General features: G+C 52.7%; 1 protein-coding gene across 1 annotated transcript; it reads right to left on the reverse strand.

Annotated features, from left to right (window-relative positions):
- Positions 1-1873: 1873 nt before the first annotated feature.
- Positions 1874-10113, reverse strand: LOC119101897 (WW domain-containing oxidoreductase-like). The gene is given in 9 exon segments (XM_037225284.1): positions 1874-2143; positions 2548-2660; positions 2883-3028; positions 6377-6447; positions 6449-6563; positions 7219-7414; positions 7897-8092; positions 9221-9329; positions 10004-10113. Coding segments are annotated over 9 exon segments (1245 nt in total). The 5' UTR covers positions 10099-10113; the 3' UTR covers positions 1874-1939.
- Positions 10114-14353: the final 4240 nt, after the last annotated feature.

Here is a 14353-nt window from a genome sequence, read left to right on the forward strand (position 1 = left end):
ACTCAGACGGCTGGGGCAGGTGCAGGGTGGTCCCGCGTGAGAGTCGGGGGCTGTTCGGACATCCGTGAAGTGCGTCAGCTGAAGCACACACGGGGGCTATGAAAACACACGCCCAGAACGTCTGGCCGTTTATACAGCATGTCCGTGAATGAAGGGGATCTGAGAGTCGCAGGACGTGGATATTTCAGGATATCGATATTTATGCATATGGATGTTTTAGATTGAGCGATTATTCGGGACTATTGTGCTCACCAATCGCGTCACCAAAGGTACATAATTACTATTTAAAACAGTTAAATAAATATTTTCAACACCACTGAAAATCACAAGTCACAACGCTCGAAATAACGAGGATAATAGCATAATGTGTACATGTATATTTCATCATGAACGATTTGTGAGTCACGAGAGCCGGTCATTGGGAGTGAACTCATAGCAGGCGTACACATGCTTCAAGAACATATATTATTCGCACACAAAAGTATGGAGTATACGATCATGCCCATTTATCTGCACAATAAATCAGGGTAAGCGCACAAGTTCAACACCTTTGCTCATTCATGCAATAAATATTCAATGCAAAGTGACCGCACCTACAACATAAATATTCAGTATCGCGAGATTACACGCATACTGCATCGGTCCGCCATCACTCAGTCAACCGAAACAGCCGCCTAGCACCGGTACACGAGCAGTGTGGTCTCATTCACCGCCGGGTACACGTCCTAGATCGCCGACAACGCAGACGCACGCGCCTTCTGCTCTGATCAACTCCCGTGCGCCGGCGCTACAGCACGACCGCGCATTGCACGATGGTATGCACCACAAACCGGAGGAGCACCGCGGAGCGGTGTCCGGACAGCCCGCGGTTCGTGCTATCGCCTGTCAGTGGACTCGCGGCGCACGTCCGGGTCTCGAGCCAGTGACGGCCGCCGCTAGAGCGGCCCGCGCGCTGCTGGTCCCCTCCTTCAGAGCATCGCGTCCTGTGGGGCTGTTCCGCAAGCACAGCAAGAGCAAACAAGCGGAACTGTGGAATGAGAACTCTCTCCTCCTCCCCTGCAAGACTCAGCCGTCTCTCTGGCGGGAGACGGCACAGGGCTGCGCTCTTCCGTCACGTGGCGGTGCATCAGTACACCGTTGGCACACATGCGTACAGTCACGTGACGGGCACCGCCGGAGCTCCGGCGCCGCCACCGCCGGTTAAGTATCGCCCGATGGCGCCCAGCACTCCAAATCATCCGCTGTCTGTGGGCGAACCACCGCGTACCGCGGGGAACGCCGCCGACGCATCAGATGCTGCCGGTGCGCGCCGTGAGTCTCTCCCTGGCACGCCATCGGACGAAGCTGGTGAAGGACGGCGCCGGCTGATCCCATTGCGGCACCAGCCCCAGCTGCCTCCACGCGCCGGTCCGCAAAGTCGACACAGTACATCGGACGCCATCCTTCTCTCTCCAGGATAGCATGGTTGCCAGCCGCCCTCAGCTGCCCGGACGACCCAGGTGCGCGGCTGCTTGTCTCGTCCTCAGGCACTTGGGCTGTCCTCGCCGCTGCAGCCGGCGGCCGCCCTCAGCTGAGCGGCGGCTGCAGGGCGTCTGGGCCAAGCCGGTCCGTGATCACCTGCTCACTGAGCCGCCGCAGCTAGCCGCCGCCCTCAGCTGAGCGGCGGCTGCAGGGCGTCTAGGCCGAGCCGGTGCGTGATCAGCTGCCCACTGAGCCGCCGCCCTCAGCTGAGCGGCGGCTGCAGGGCGTCTGGGCCGAACCGGTCCGTGATCAGCTGCCCACTGAGCCGCCACCCTCAGCTGAGCGGCGGCTGCAGGGCGTCTGGGCCGAGCCGGTCCGTGATCACCTGCTCACTGAGCCGCCACCCTCAGCTCAGCGGCGGCTGCAGGGTGTCTGGGCCGAGCCGGTCCGTGATCAGCCGCCCACTGAGCCGCCACCCTCAGCTGAGCGGCGGCTGCAGGGCGTCTGGGCCGAGCCGGTCCGTGATCAGCTGCTCACTGAGCCGCCACAGGCGGTCGGCCCGCTCCCGGTCGTCGGACGCGTCGGATTGCGGACAGGCGCAACAGTTGTTGATGTAGAGGCCACCGAAGCCCTCCAGCTCCGGCGCCGTGGCGGCGTAAACGCTGGTACTGGCCGCCTGCTGCTGCGGAGAGGCAGGCACGGCACAGGTCACCAACTGACACACAGTAGAGCTGACGTGACACAGACGGAACTCCTCATACACACGGTATAAGCGATAGCTGTCAGAACGGGCGCAACATGGAAAGCCCAGTACGGGACGTGCGGAAGAACGGCATGCCTCAGGTGTCTAAGACAGTATAGCTCATCGTACACCACAGAGACGGCGCAGGTCAGAGGAGACAGACGACACACGTCGTGGCAAAATACACCACAGGTCATACTCGTAGATGAAAGGCAGCACAGGTAACAGACGGCACAGACATGGCTCAAACATTGCATAGGTCATGTGTCGCATAAAGGCCAAATCACGACACTGGCCATAGCCTGCTGAGCTCGGAAAGGTCTCAGACCACCCGCGTGCCTCACCAGGGACTTGGTGAAGGGTCGCACAACTGTGAAGAGAGCTCGCCACACCCACCAGTGGCGGCCCAGCGAGCTGCTGACCATGTTGCCCGGGTGTAGTGAGCTGCTCGTGATGCCTGCCAGGACCAAGGACCACCCATTACAGGCGAGCCCGCTGCTTCACAGCCAGATTACCGCAGCAGCCCGGATCAACGCACGCGTGAGTGGCAAATAGATTCCTTATTGGGCTCACAGCGCCCGCTCGTTAATGTAAACGATCGGCCTTGGCACATGAGCGGCTTTGGCTTTGGCCAAACGGCTTTGGCACATGAGCAGGCAAGGGCACGTGCAGCGCGAACCTTTGGAGCACCATCGTCTGTTGAGTTCGCTGGCGAAGAGGTTGTTACACAGCTTGGAGTCGTTGTAGGCGACGATGCCGACGTACTTGCTGGCGGGCCGGGACAGGTTCTCCAACGTGAAATCCTCCGCAGACAGACGAGACAGCCTGCAGGCAGCGACAGTCGCGTCAGGTGATGACGGTGCAACGAGTCGCTGGCAGACCGACGAGAAACTCCGCCCGCTGCACTGCCCCGCTCAGACCGGCACTACTGCACGCCAAACCACCACAGATCCTGCACCATCCCACTCAGCCCAGCACTAATACACGCCTAACCACCACAGATCCTGCACCATCCCACTCAGACCAGCACTACTACATGCTTAACCACCACAGATCCTGCACTACCCACTCAGACCGGCACTACTACACAGATCCTGAACTATCCCAGCCTAACTGCAGCCTTACCACCACAGACCCTGCACTACCCACTCAGACCAGCACTACTACACGCCCAACCACCACAAATCCTCCACTGTGCCCACTCAGACCAGCACTTTTACACGTTTAACCATCACAAATCCTCTGGCGTGAGCTGAGCGTTGTCCGTGCAACAGACAGCACAGCGACGCGGACGAGCGTCGCGCCGCTCCGATGGACCTGTCCCCCGACCGCGCCGCCGCCACCGGCTGGCTGGGCGGACAACGGGTCGGCCGGCGCTACAGCCGCCCCCTAAATCAGCCTTACGGGCCGGACGCGCGCCCGCGCCGACACCGCCCCGACGACGGCGACGCTGTCAGCGGCTCTGCTGATCCCGAGACCACGGACAGTTAGGAAGCGTTGGATCGCGAGACCACGGAGAGTTAGGAGGCGTTGGATCGCGGGACACGGCCAGTTAGGAGGCGTTGAATCGCGATACCACGGATAGTTAGGAGGCGTTAGATCGCGGGACCACGGACAGTAGTTAGGAGGCGTTAGATCGCAACAACAGGGACAGTTAGGAAGCGCTAGATCGCGAGACCCCAAACAGTTCGGAGGCGTTGGATCATAAGACCACGGACAGTTAGGAGGCGTTGAATCGCGAAACCACGGATGGTTAGGCGTTAGATCGCGGGACCACGGGCAGGTCGGAGGCGTTGAATCGCGATACCACGGATATTTAGGAGGCGTTAGATCGCAAGACCACGGACAGCTAGGAGGCGTTGAATCGCGAGACCACGGACGGATAGGAGGCGTTGGACCGCGAGACGACGGACAGTTAGGAGGCACTATTGCGCTCTGGCTTTCAGGAAACGGAAGGCAGTGCCAATACCATACGTCACCATGACTCAATCATCCTCAGAGCCCATGCGCTGTCACTGCCATTGGAGACATTTGAACGCATGCGAGGATATATATGGATGTAAGCGTCCGGCAGTGATGCGTAACGAAGGTGTGGTTTCACAAAATGAGCTGGGGGCTGGGCAGGGACAAACGGCTAAACTTACCCTAAAACTACACACAAAAAAAGTTTATCCCGCAACACGCACGCACGCACGCACGCACGCACGCACGCACGCACGCACGCACGCACGCACGCACACACACACACACACACACACACACACACACACACACACACACACACACACACATACACACACACACACATATATACATACATACATATACATATATATATATATATATATATATATATATATATATATATATATATATATATATATATACTGAATAGGTAACTACACCTCTAATGCGCAAGCAAGCAGAATGGATATATAACTGTCCTACCATTGGGAAATTCATGCCAACCAAGTGCAGAGCGGGCAAGACGGAAGCATCAAAGGCCCTGGACATGATCCTTTGGCATGATGGGCATGATCTTTCAAAAGGACCGCGATGGACTGCAGCAGAAGATGTGTGCCACGGTGAGAATCAAAATAATGCATCAGCCTACCTGTCCAACTCTGGCTGCTATCAGATTAATTTCATCATCTCTTGGCCTCTCATGCAACGAAATGGTTGCACTAGCTACGACACGTCAGCCTGTTAACGGCCCTCCTGCGCCGATGTTGTGACAATGCTGTGGTTGTGAGGCTTGTGAAATTAGTGCGATTTTAGCGCGGAGACTTGGACAAAGCTGACTGCTGACACTCAAGAGCTTCTGTCGCAATCAAGACATTCTAGCACAAAAAACCAACGCCTACGTTCGTTGCTACCACATCAATTTGATTACGCAAGTTGTGAAGTGCATTTGCGAGGAACATTATCCACATAGATAAGACAGTAGTAATAGCCTTGTTCCTCGAAGAAAAATAAGGAAAATGGAGACATAGGCCTTGAGCATATATCTCCATTATATCCCTATATCTCCATTTTCCATATATATATATATATATATATATATATATATATATATACATTGTCCTGAGTCTTCTCCAAAGAATGCGGCGATTACTACCGTCTTATCCGCATGAATTTGACTGCAGCCCATGCCAAGGCAGAGCCGCGTGGCACACGAAGGGCGAGCCAACCGTCCATGCATTTGCCAGACTGCGCTAGGTGAGCAGACCGTTACTGATCGTAGGGACTTTTACGTCTGGCGAATCGTCTGATAAATAATGGTTGCATAAAGAATTAATCAATATCCTTTACATGGCAAATATGGAACTGAAAACGAAACGGCAGGTGAAGATAATAGCTGAAAATCCTATGAAAATGTAAAAAAGGTAATGTAATGTAATGTAAACGTAAAAAAAACGTAAAAAATGTTTTAAAAAATGAAAATGAAACGCGCAACGACACAGCAAAAAGACAGCTGGCAGCAAGTCACGCGCTTCAAACTTGCCCATGTGCGTGACTTGGAGAAGACCATGGGTGTACCTGCGTGACCTGCAGGGACTAAAGTGCACAGGTTCTCACCTATGTGATTTTGAGCGAACATGAATGTACGCAAATGAGTGACTCTCATGGGAGACCACAGCAGGGGTGTCCGTACCTGTGTGACTCGAAGGAGACCACAGCAGGGGTGCCTGTACCCGTGTGACTCGGAGGAGACCGCAGCAGGGGTGTCCGTACCTGTATGACTCGGAGGAGACCACAGCAGGGATGCCCGTACCTGTGTGATTCAGAGCAGACCACAGCAGGGGTGCCCGTACCTGTATGACTCGGAGGAGACCACAGCGGGAGTGCCCGTATCTGTGTAACTCGAAGGAGACCACAGCAGGGGTGCCCGTACCTGTATGACTTGGAGGAGACCACAGCAGGGGTGCCCGTACCTGTGTGACTCGGAGGAGACCACAGCAGGGGTGCTCGTACCTGTGTGACTCGGAGGAGACCACAGCAGGGTGCCCGTACCTGTGTGACTCGAAGGAGACCACAGCAGGGGTGCCCGTACCTGTGTGACTCGAAGGAGACCACAGCAGGGGTGCCCGTACCTGTGTGACTCGGAGGAGACCACAGCAGGGGTGCCGTATCTGTGTGACTCGGAGGAGACCACAGCAGGGGTGTCCATACCTGTGCGACTCGGAGGAGACCACCACCACGCGGGCGCCGCGGGTGCGCGCCAGCGCCGGCTCCAGCAGCAGGGGTCAGGTAGAAGTGGCCCAGGTGGTTCACACCGAACTGCGACTCGAGCCCGTCTTCAGTCAGCGTGTGCGGCGGTGCGAACACCGCCGCGTTCAGGATCAGCATGTGCAGATGTCTGCGGGCCGCGAGGAACTCAGCTCATTGTAATTTACCACGTAGCCTGTCTTTCCTGGCCATCACGACCTCCGTCTGAGCGCAGCCTGACCCCAGTCTGACCCATGACCTGTACGGCCCGACCTGACTCATGAACTCTGACTCTGACTCTGGCCTGACCTAGAGCGGGTCCGACTCAGCAGGGACATGTGCATGGGGAGCCGGCATCACCGCGTCGGTCGGCCTCTGGGGTGCACATAGTTGCATGCCAGCATCTGGGACACATTTCACTGATGGGAAGGTCACGCTATTTGTCGAGCCCATGAGTTCTCGGATGATGCATTACCAAGCACCCCTACCAGAAAATAATTGTCTGATTAGGGCTATACCGCGAACGCACCAATCAACGCGAAGACCATCACAAACAAGTTACTAAGCGAAGGCACGGCGCATGCACTGGCCCATTTGCACAATATGAGCATGCGCACCATGCGCTAGCTATCCCTAATGATTCATTCCACTGCCCTTCAGAAACTGGCCACCGGCGGTCGAACGGGCCAAAACTACGTTACACAGAATGGGAAATACCATCATCGTAAGACACCAATGAGCATATGTAGCGACGAGTGACGGATGTGGACGGACGTCTGTGCCGGGCGACCTCGACATCAACAGACCTGTGGCGCCTGTGGAACTCGGCGGCACACTCGCGCACGCTCGCCAGGCTGGCCAGGTCCAGGTGAATGACGTCACACACGCTGTTGGCGCGCTCCGATCTGATGGCCTCGACGGCGGCGCGCGCCTTCTCCAGGTCGCGGCAGGCGAAAATCACGCGGCAGCCGTGGTAGGCCAGCGACCGGGCCGTCTCGTAGCCTGGGGGCACGGGCGCGGGCCGGTCAGGGGGTCGGCAGGAAACATTGGCCAGCGACAGTCAGGCATGCGGATCTGTTGGGACATGTTTACAGCATACTCTCACTGATCCAGACCGACTCCCGCCTGGTGGTGACCGAGTCTAGTCAGTGTCTCGGTCTGATCACTACCCCATCAGCTCCAGTGTCCATTGTGACGTCATTTTTAGTACACAAGAGCCTTTTTAGTACACCCTGTGCATGCTTGGTATGCCTATCGTGGCCATAACCACTGTAATTCATCATGTAACCCGTCCGCCCTCAGCAACACGACCTCTGTCTGACCACAGCCTGACCCCCAGTCTGACCCATGACCTGTGCGGCCGTACCTGACTCATGAACTCCGACTCTGACCAGAATTAGAGCCGGTCCGACGCAGCCCGCCCCGGCACGCCACGTCCCAGCCTAGTCTCCACACCCCTCCCGCCGCCCCGCATCAGCGCTCACCTATGCCTGAGTTGGCGCCGGTGATCAGCGCCACGCGTCCGCTGAGGTCCCGGCCGTGCAGCACCTGCAGCGCCGAGCTGGAGCCGTCGAACCGCTGCCGGATGCCCTCCTCGCCACCCTCCTGCTCCTCCACGGCGAACGCCAGCCGCGGGTCGGTGAGGCTCGTCGTGCGGCTCTCGTGGTCCACGTACACCACCTGCGGCGGCCGGGCGGCGCTGGCAGCGCTCCAAGGCATGCGTGTGGGGTCGCCGCGTGTGAGGCGGCCGGCGTCACGTGAGCAACACCGGCTCAAAACCGCCTCTGGCGTTAGTCGTGGCGGGGTCTCATGAGATTTCGGGGGGCAGGGTTGAGTGGGGTTCCGACCCCCAAAATTCGTAAATTTTGCGTAAGGTTCATGGCATACACCAGATACTTTGCACCGCACAGACGCCAGACATCACACCACCGCACCCCCCTCTGTGTTAAAAGGAGATGTCCTTCAGTGAATGATCGTTGGGCTTCACATGTAGGCTCCTGGTTCATGGACAGGCACTGTAGTTACCGTCAGTGGGTCGAGCACCACAGCCCAAGGGATTCACTCCCGTCACCTGTGACCCCTGTTCTGTACTAGTGTTATGCGATACGGCCAGCGGTGGCGCCAGAGTCGCCCCTAGCCGTCTGGGTCAGAATGAGACCGAAGTGCTCCCAATCACTCCACAGCAGCTTTGGCACGATGTCTCATAGCGTGTTTGACGCTTTTCAATATATATATATATAATATATATATATATATATATATATATATATATATGTTTGGCCAGAGATCCATTTTCGAAAATTCGGTCTCGGTGCCCTGATCGTTGTGTAGAATGCACTTATAAAAATTCTATCGATGCGTGATTTTCAAAAGGTCCCTGGCTGCCCTCGTACGCACCACTGGCCAGGGACGAAATACCGGACGAAGACAAAGCCGACAAGACCGTCAGGTCATATACGTCTCAGTGGGCTATCTCCAATTTGCTATTGTTCTACGCAGGTCACAAGCGGGACCACACTAAGACTACGCGGAGGTTTCGCATTTCATCTAGAGCGCCTGGATCCCGGTCCCGTCTCTAGCTATGAATACGCGGGACTGCTTACCACCGATATGCATGCACGGCTCAGCTCCCTGAAGTGTTCAAACATATAGAATAATACATTTTATCCAGACTCTTCCAAATGACTCCCTCTCAAACTCCCAGAAGTCAAGCAAATATAAAAACTGAGCAAAAATAGGTTTGATTTAAACCTGAATTTGGTGGACCAGGACTTTCCACTTTGACCAGTCAGAGAATTCGTTGCTTACCTTGCCCTCACGATCAACAACCTTTTCCCATCCAAAGGGAAGCTCCTGAGGTACGTTTTTCTTCTTTCCTGTCCGGGGGTGCCTCCACTGGGTCACCTTCTCCGTGTGACTGAAAAACGGCGTCCACAACTCACAAACGGCCTATACCGTAATGACCTAACAAGAAGCGGTCGTGCAATTCTCAGCAGTTTATATCATGAAATTCCCAGAAATAACACGCAATATCTGCCAACCCTAACTTCGTGGACTTCATAACAAAACAGAGCCCAATTCAGCCGGCTTCGAGCCATGCCAGAAACCGCATAAAACAACGCCCAGCTTCAGCCAACACCAGACCGCGTTGTCCTCCTGAATGGACCCAAACATTCTTTATAAATATTGGTTTAAATGCAACCCATTCATGGGAACTGTTAATTATTTATAACTGTTCAAGCATGACGTTTTAAGCATCCAAGACTGCATGGGAAAACACATGTACCTGGCCCCAACACAAGCTCAAGCACCCGATTCGCGTTAGCAGCGCGTGGAACTAACCAAGTATGCGACACACACAATCTAAGGCCCACTACGCAGCCGATCCAGCTCCACTGGGCTGAGACGAGACACAATCTAGGGCCCACTATGCAGCCGATCTAGCTCCACTGGACTGAGACGAGACACAATCTAAGGTCCACTATGCAGCTGATCTAGCTCCACTGGGCTGAGACGAGACACAATCGAAGGCCCACTATGCAGCCGATCCAGCTCCACTGGGCTGAGACGAGCAAACAGCTGGTGGCTTACTTGACATAGAAGACCCTGCCATCGAGGCTGACCCGTTCCTCCCATGCTGGAGGGAGCTCGTCTTCGCTGTCCGAATCGTAGCCTGGCGGCTGCATGATCCCCGTCACCAGTCCGACTTTGCTCGGACCTGAAGGGAGGTAGCCATCCAGGTAAAGGTTCAACACTTGTTTGGTACCTCTGTGTTGAGGTGGAGCCTCATGGAGCTCAATTGGAAAAATGTGAAAAATACATAATCACAATCACATAAAAATCAGTTCTGCATGGAGGTGCATACGGAATTTGTCACTGACTACTATGGCCTTATTCATATTATCATTAAATTATTAAACTCAGAGGTAAGGGCACATCATACATCAGCAACAGGCAGTTACACATTTGCTCACAGCTTGGGGCATGATTACATAAGACCTTCAAAGAATGTAGTGTGTGTTTCATAGGCAATGAATTATGCTGCAAAGCAAGCTGAAGTCAGCACAAATACCATTCAATGAGCCATACAAATGTGGTCATTTGTTTGAGTCACACCAAGGAAGGCAATTGGTGGCAGTACCACATGATGATGGATGTCATTTTACCACAACTGTGGGTGGAATGACACATTGGAATGACACATGTGGTGGTAGAACCAAGCCTGTTCCTCATTTTATTAACGATCCACCAGAAAAAGTGCAAACCATGGTCAACATGTTCCGCGGAAGACACTTAGAAGATGCGCTGAAGTGTTCTGAATCCCCTGACTGTGTCTCTTGTATCAGTCTACCCTGATACTGCAGTCAAGCAGTTGGAGGAGTGGCTGCTCCCTTTCAATGCATCAAAATGTTAAATACATCAGCAACTGTGACCCAGGACTGACATAACTCCTGAATGGCACTGAAATCACAGTCAAGCTCACAAAGAGGCACCTCAAAATCTGTGTGGACTACAGGCTCAATTACTATGTGGGGAGGTGGAGGCCATTTCAAAGGTCAACCAAATGCTGGGCTTGTGAGGCAGTCATTTGCCAACAACATCATTTGGGGCCCACTGGAAAGACATAGTTGCAGTGTTTCAAAAGTTTCACAAGCCATGTCACTGTTAGTACAGAAGTTCCTAACAAGACAAGACTCAGATGTGACAAGAAGATATCCACATAAACCTCGAGCCAGGACTCTTGTCCGTCAAGATTTGATCAGCACCCAGGCCTTATATGATTGGAATGTTCTTCCAATCCACCAACAGTAGCACTTTCAACCTCAGTTGAGCAATTCAAGTCCAGGCTTGATTTACACTGGGCTGATACCATGGTTGATATCACACACTGGGCACATCCCTAGTTTAAGGATGTTAGATCACCTGAATGGGAGCTAAAATAGACCAAGATCAACAGACCAAGAAGCCTTTTCAAATTCTGATCACCATGAGGCAAGGTAAGGTAAGACCTGACAAATGGGTTAAGTGCAAATGTGTGATGCATGCTGCTGAAAATTTGCACTCACAGTATGCTAGAATGGATGCCTCATGGAAAACTTTGAGTTGCAATCTTCCATTACAACACCCTGCATACACACATGGGGTGATGAGCTTCAATAAATGATATTATTAAATCTACCTTGATCTCAGACACCACAGGTAAGAAAGGCATTAGTGCAGTTTAGAAACACCACGCAAATGACTGTTTTACAGAAAGGTGAGAGCACAACGCATTACTTTACACATGCCCTAAATCCTTGTATAATGCTAACACAGGCTTCACACTCAGTTCTAGGAACATAAGCCAGTGACTTCCCATTCAGCTTTCAGCTATCTCCACAGTTCAGGTTAAAATAAGCTGCGTGGAAAGCTCTGTGCAGGCACGGATTATGTCGGGTGAGTGAATACAGCAATACTAGTCTCAGTTGGATTTTCAGGACATACTTATACAGTCTTGCGCTGTAAACGAGCACTTGCCATGGCTTTCCGCTAATCAATAAGGCCTACCAATCGCCCTTCATCTGCCCATTCTTACTCCTCTCGCCGCGCTCGCTCCGCACCCTCTGCTCCGTACGCTACCGCGCTGCTTCGCCGTGCGTCGCCGTATGTAATCGCCTAGGGCCTTGGTAATCGCCAGTGCTCACATTCCTCCCGCCGCAAAACCTGTCGCGTTGTGCGCCACAGATGAACCAAGTATGTCATATATGCAACTTATTTGCCGGGTCAAATCGCTGGCATGTAAAGTTTACGCTCAAAGATCAAAGTTTTAGTGTAGCAGGGTTTTGAGGACTGCACGACTCGGGGCTTGGACTCAACATACCGGGTCATGGGGTCAGGTGAATTTGGAGGATAGACTAAACTCAAGACAAAACAGTCATTAGACAGGGCCACTGGCCGGGCGACTAGTGGAAGAACACATCTAACTCTGGACCGCAGCATCAAATAACAAGAACGGGGACGGGTCCAAGATTTCTTCAAGGGGGGAAGCCGGCATTGTGGGCGCCCTGGATTTTGGGGCTCCTTTGAAAAGTACATCGTATTCCTGCAATTAAGCTGCAATATATACACGGGAAACCCATCTAACTGTGCGCAGCTCTATAAAGCTAGGCGTGCTACGCATGCGCATTCATGGAGTTCATTCACTTTCTACAGATCATGTTAAATCCTGTGATTTTGAGGTTGAGCGTTTTGGAACATCAAGCAAAATCAACTCAATTTGACTGCTGAATGCCATCAAAACCAAGCACGGACTTGATTCCTGGCTTGTTTACGGCTAGTTGTCTGAACATGTAATCAGCTGATGATTAATGCATGATTTTTTCCGTTGTTAGAAAGAAGTACAAAATATCCTAACATTCAAGACACGTTAAGGACGTGATTCACAAGCATAAAAAAGTGTCTCCCACCATAGGCGTAGGAACGTTTCAAAAAAGTTGGTGGGGACACGCTCAGGGCGTACTTCAGGAACTTTTTTTCTGGAAAACAAGCCCGATGACCTGGGGGAGGGGGGGGGGGGGGGTAGAGATGGAGGTTATCGCTCTTTATTCAAAAGTAATGACTGCTACTCTAGGTATGAATCTAGAGCTGATTCTCACTGGTGCACACTCTTTCCTATCTGACTCGTCTATGTCATTCGGAAAATAAGGCTATCCATCCTCCCGAGGTAATGCGTTCATTTGGACGTTGTCTGTCCTGGGGAACCGAAATTCCACGAGCGGGTAGGCATTTTGGGTCAATCAGGAGACGTCTGCCTCCACAGGGTAGATACCAAAATATGGCCTGAGCATAGGCTGGTGAGAATTTTGAAAGTGAATCGAGGGCTCACCGTACAACAGATTTTGCATGCACCTTCATTTCGCTGGCTGCTTTTCAAGACATAAGACTTGTCGCGGCATTTTAGGCGGAAACAAATTCGGAAGCTTGAAGCTGCCAAAAACCAGGTGACAGAAGCCATAGAACTGGAGATTCTCCTTTGAAAACCAACCCACAGAATGAAGGCCCTTCTGTCATATATTTTTGTCTGATCCCTACTCCGTCCGCCGTCGGTGGCCACTGTCCTGGCCCGGCTGTCTCCGATTGACTGACCGCGAACTGATGGCATGGCTACTGTGTTGCACATTTCTGGATCGGCATTGCTACTAATTGGGATATAAAGCATATGTTGGACACCTGCAACAGTACTTTTTCCAAATGGTTTTCCCTTATACCACACCACCCCAGAAAAATGCCGCCGGGAAGCTGCCTACTTTAGGTATAAATTGGCCCAACGGACATTTCATTGCCCGTCATTAAACGTAGATGACTTGATCTACTTTTTGTGTTGGCGGGGGTAGCCAGCGCTTTGCTAAAAGGAACACAGGTTTGACAGAAGCCCCCATTATGGTGATCCTCCCCCACAAAAAATATCCCCGTGTATAGTTTGCTTGTTAACAGGGGACGCGGCTTTTTTCGTTTCATTGTTATTTTTACGTTGTAACTAGAACAGAAGCCAGAAGCTACCATGAAATTAATTCTGTTCGCATTTTTAACACGCGCCCGGGTGGCCGGCTAGATACCCTTTGCTCGAGTGATGGTCAATTTGACCCCCTCTCCTGAGATCTTGGGATGTATTAGAGCTAGGGACACCAAATTCACAGGGTGTGTTGAACTGTACGTTAACTCATTTAGGTCAGAGTTTGAGGTTCCTAGGTCATGACTTTCGGGTCAAATAAGGTCAAGCAAGGTGAAACTCCAGGTTGGTCTCTAAGGGCCCTCAGAACGTAGGTAACTGTTTCTAAGCAAAAGGTCACGTGTTCAGTTAAGGTCGGTGCCCTTGTTTGACATTGGAAGGTCAAGGTGACCAAAATCACGCAAGACTGCTCTGAGTTTTGCATTTGAATAGCCAAAAAAGGACAACGCTAT

This window comes from Pollicipes pollicipes, unplaced genomic scaffold (assembly GCF_011947565.3).
Source record: "Pollicipes pollicipes isolate AB1234 unplaced genomic scaffold, Ppol_2.1 Scaffold_4910;HRSCAF=5801_pilon_pilon_pilon, whole genome shotgun sequence".
Classification (NCBI taxonomy): Eukaryota; Metazoa; Arthropoda; class Thecostraca; order Pollicipedomorpha; family Pollicipedidae; genus Pollicipes; species Pollicipes pollicipes.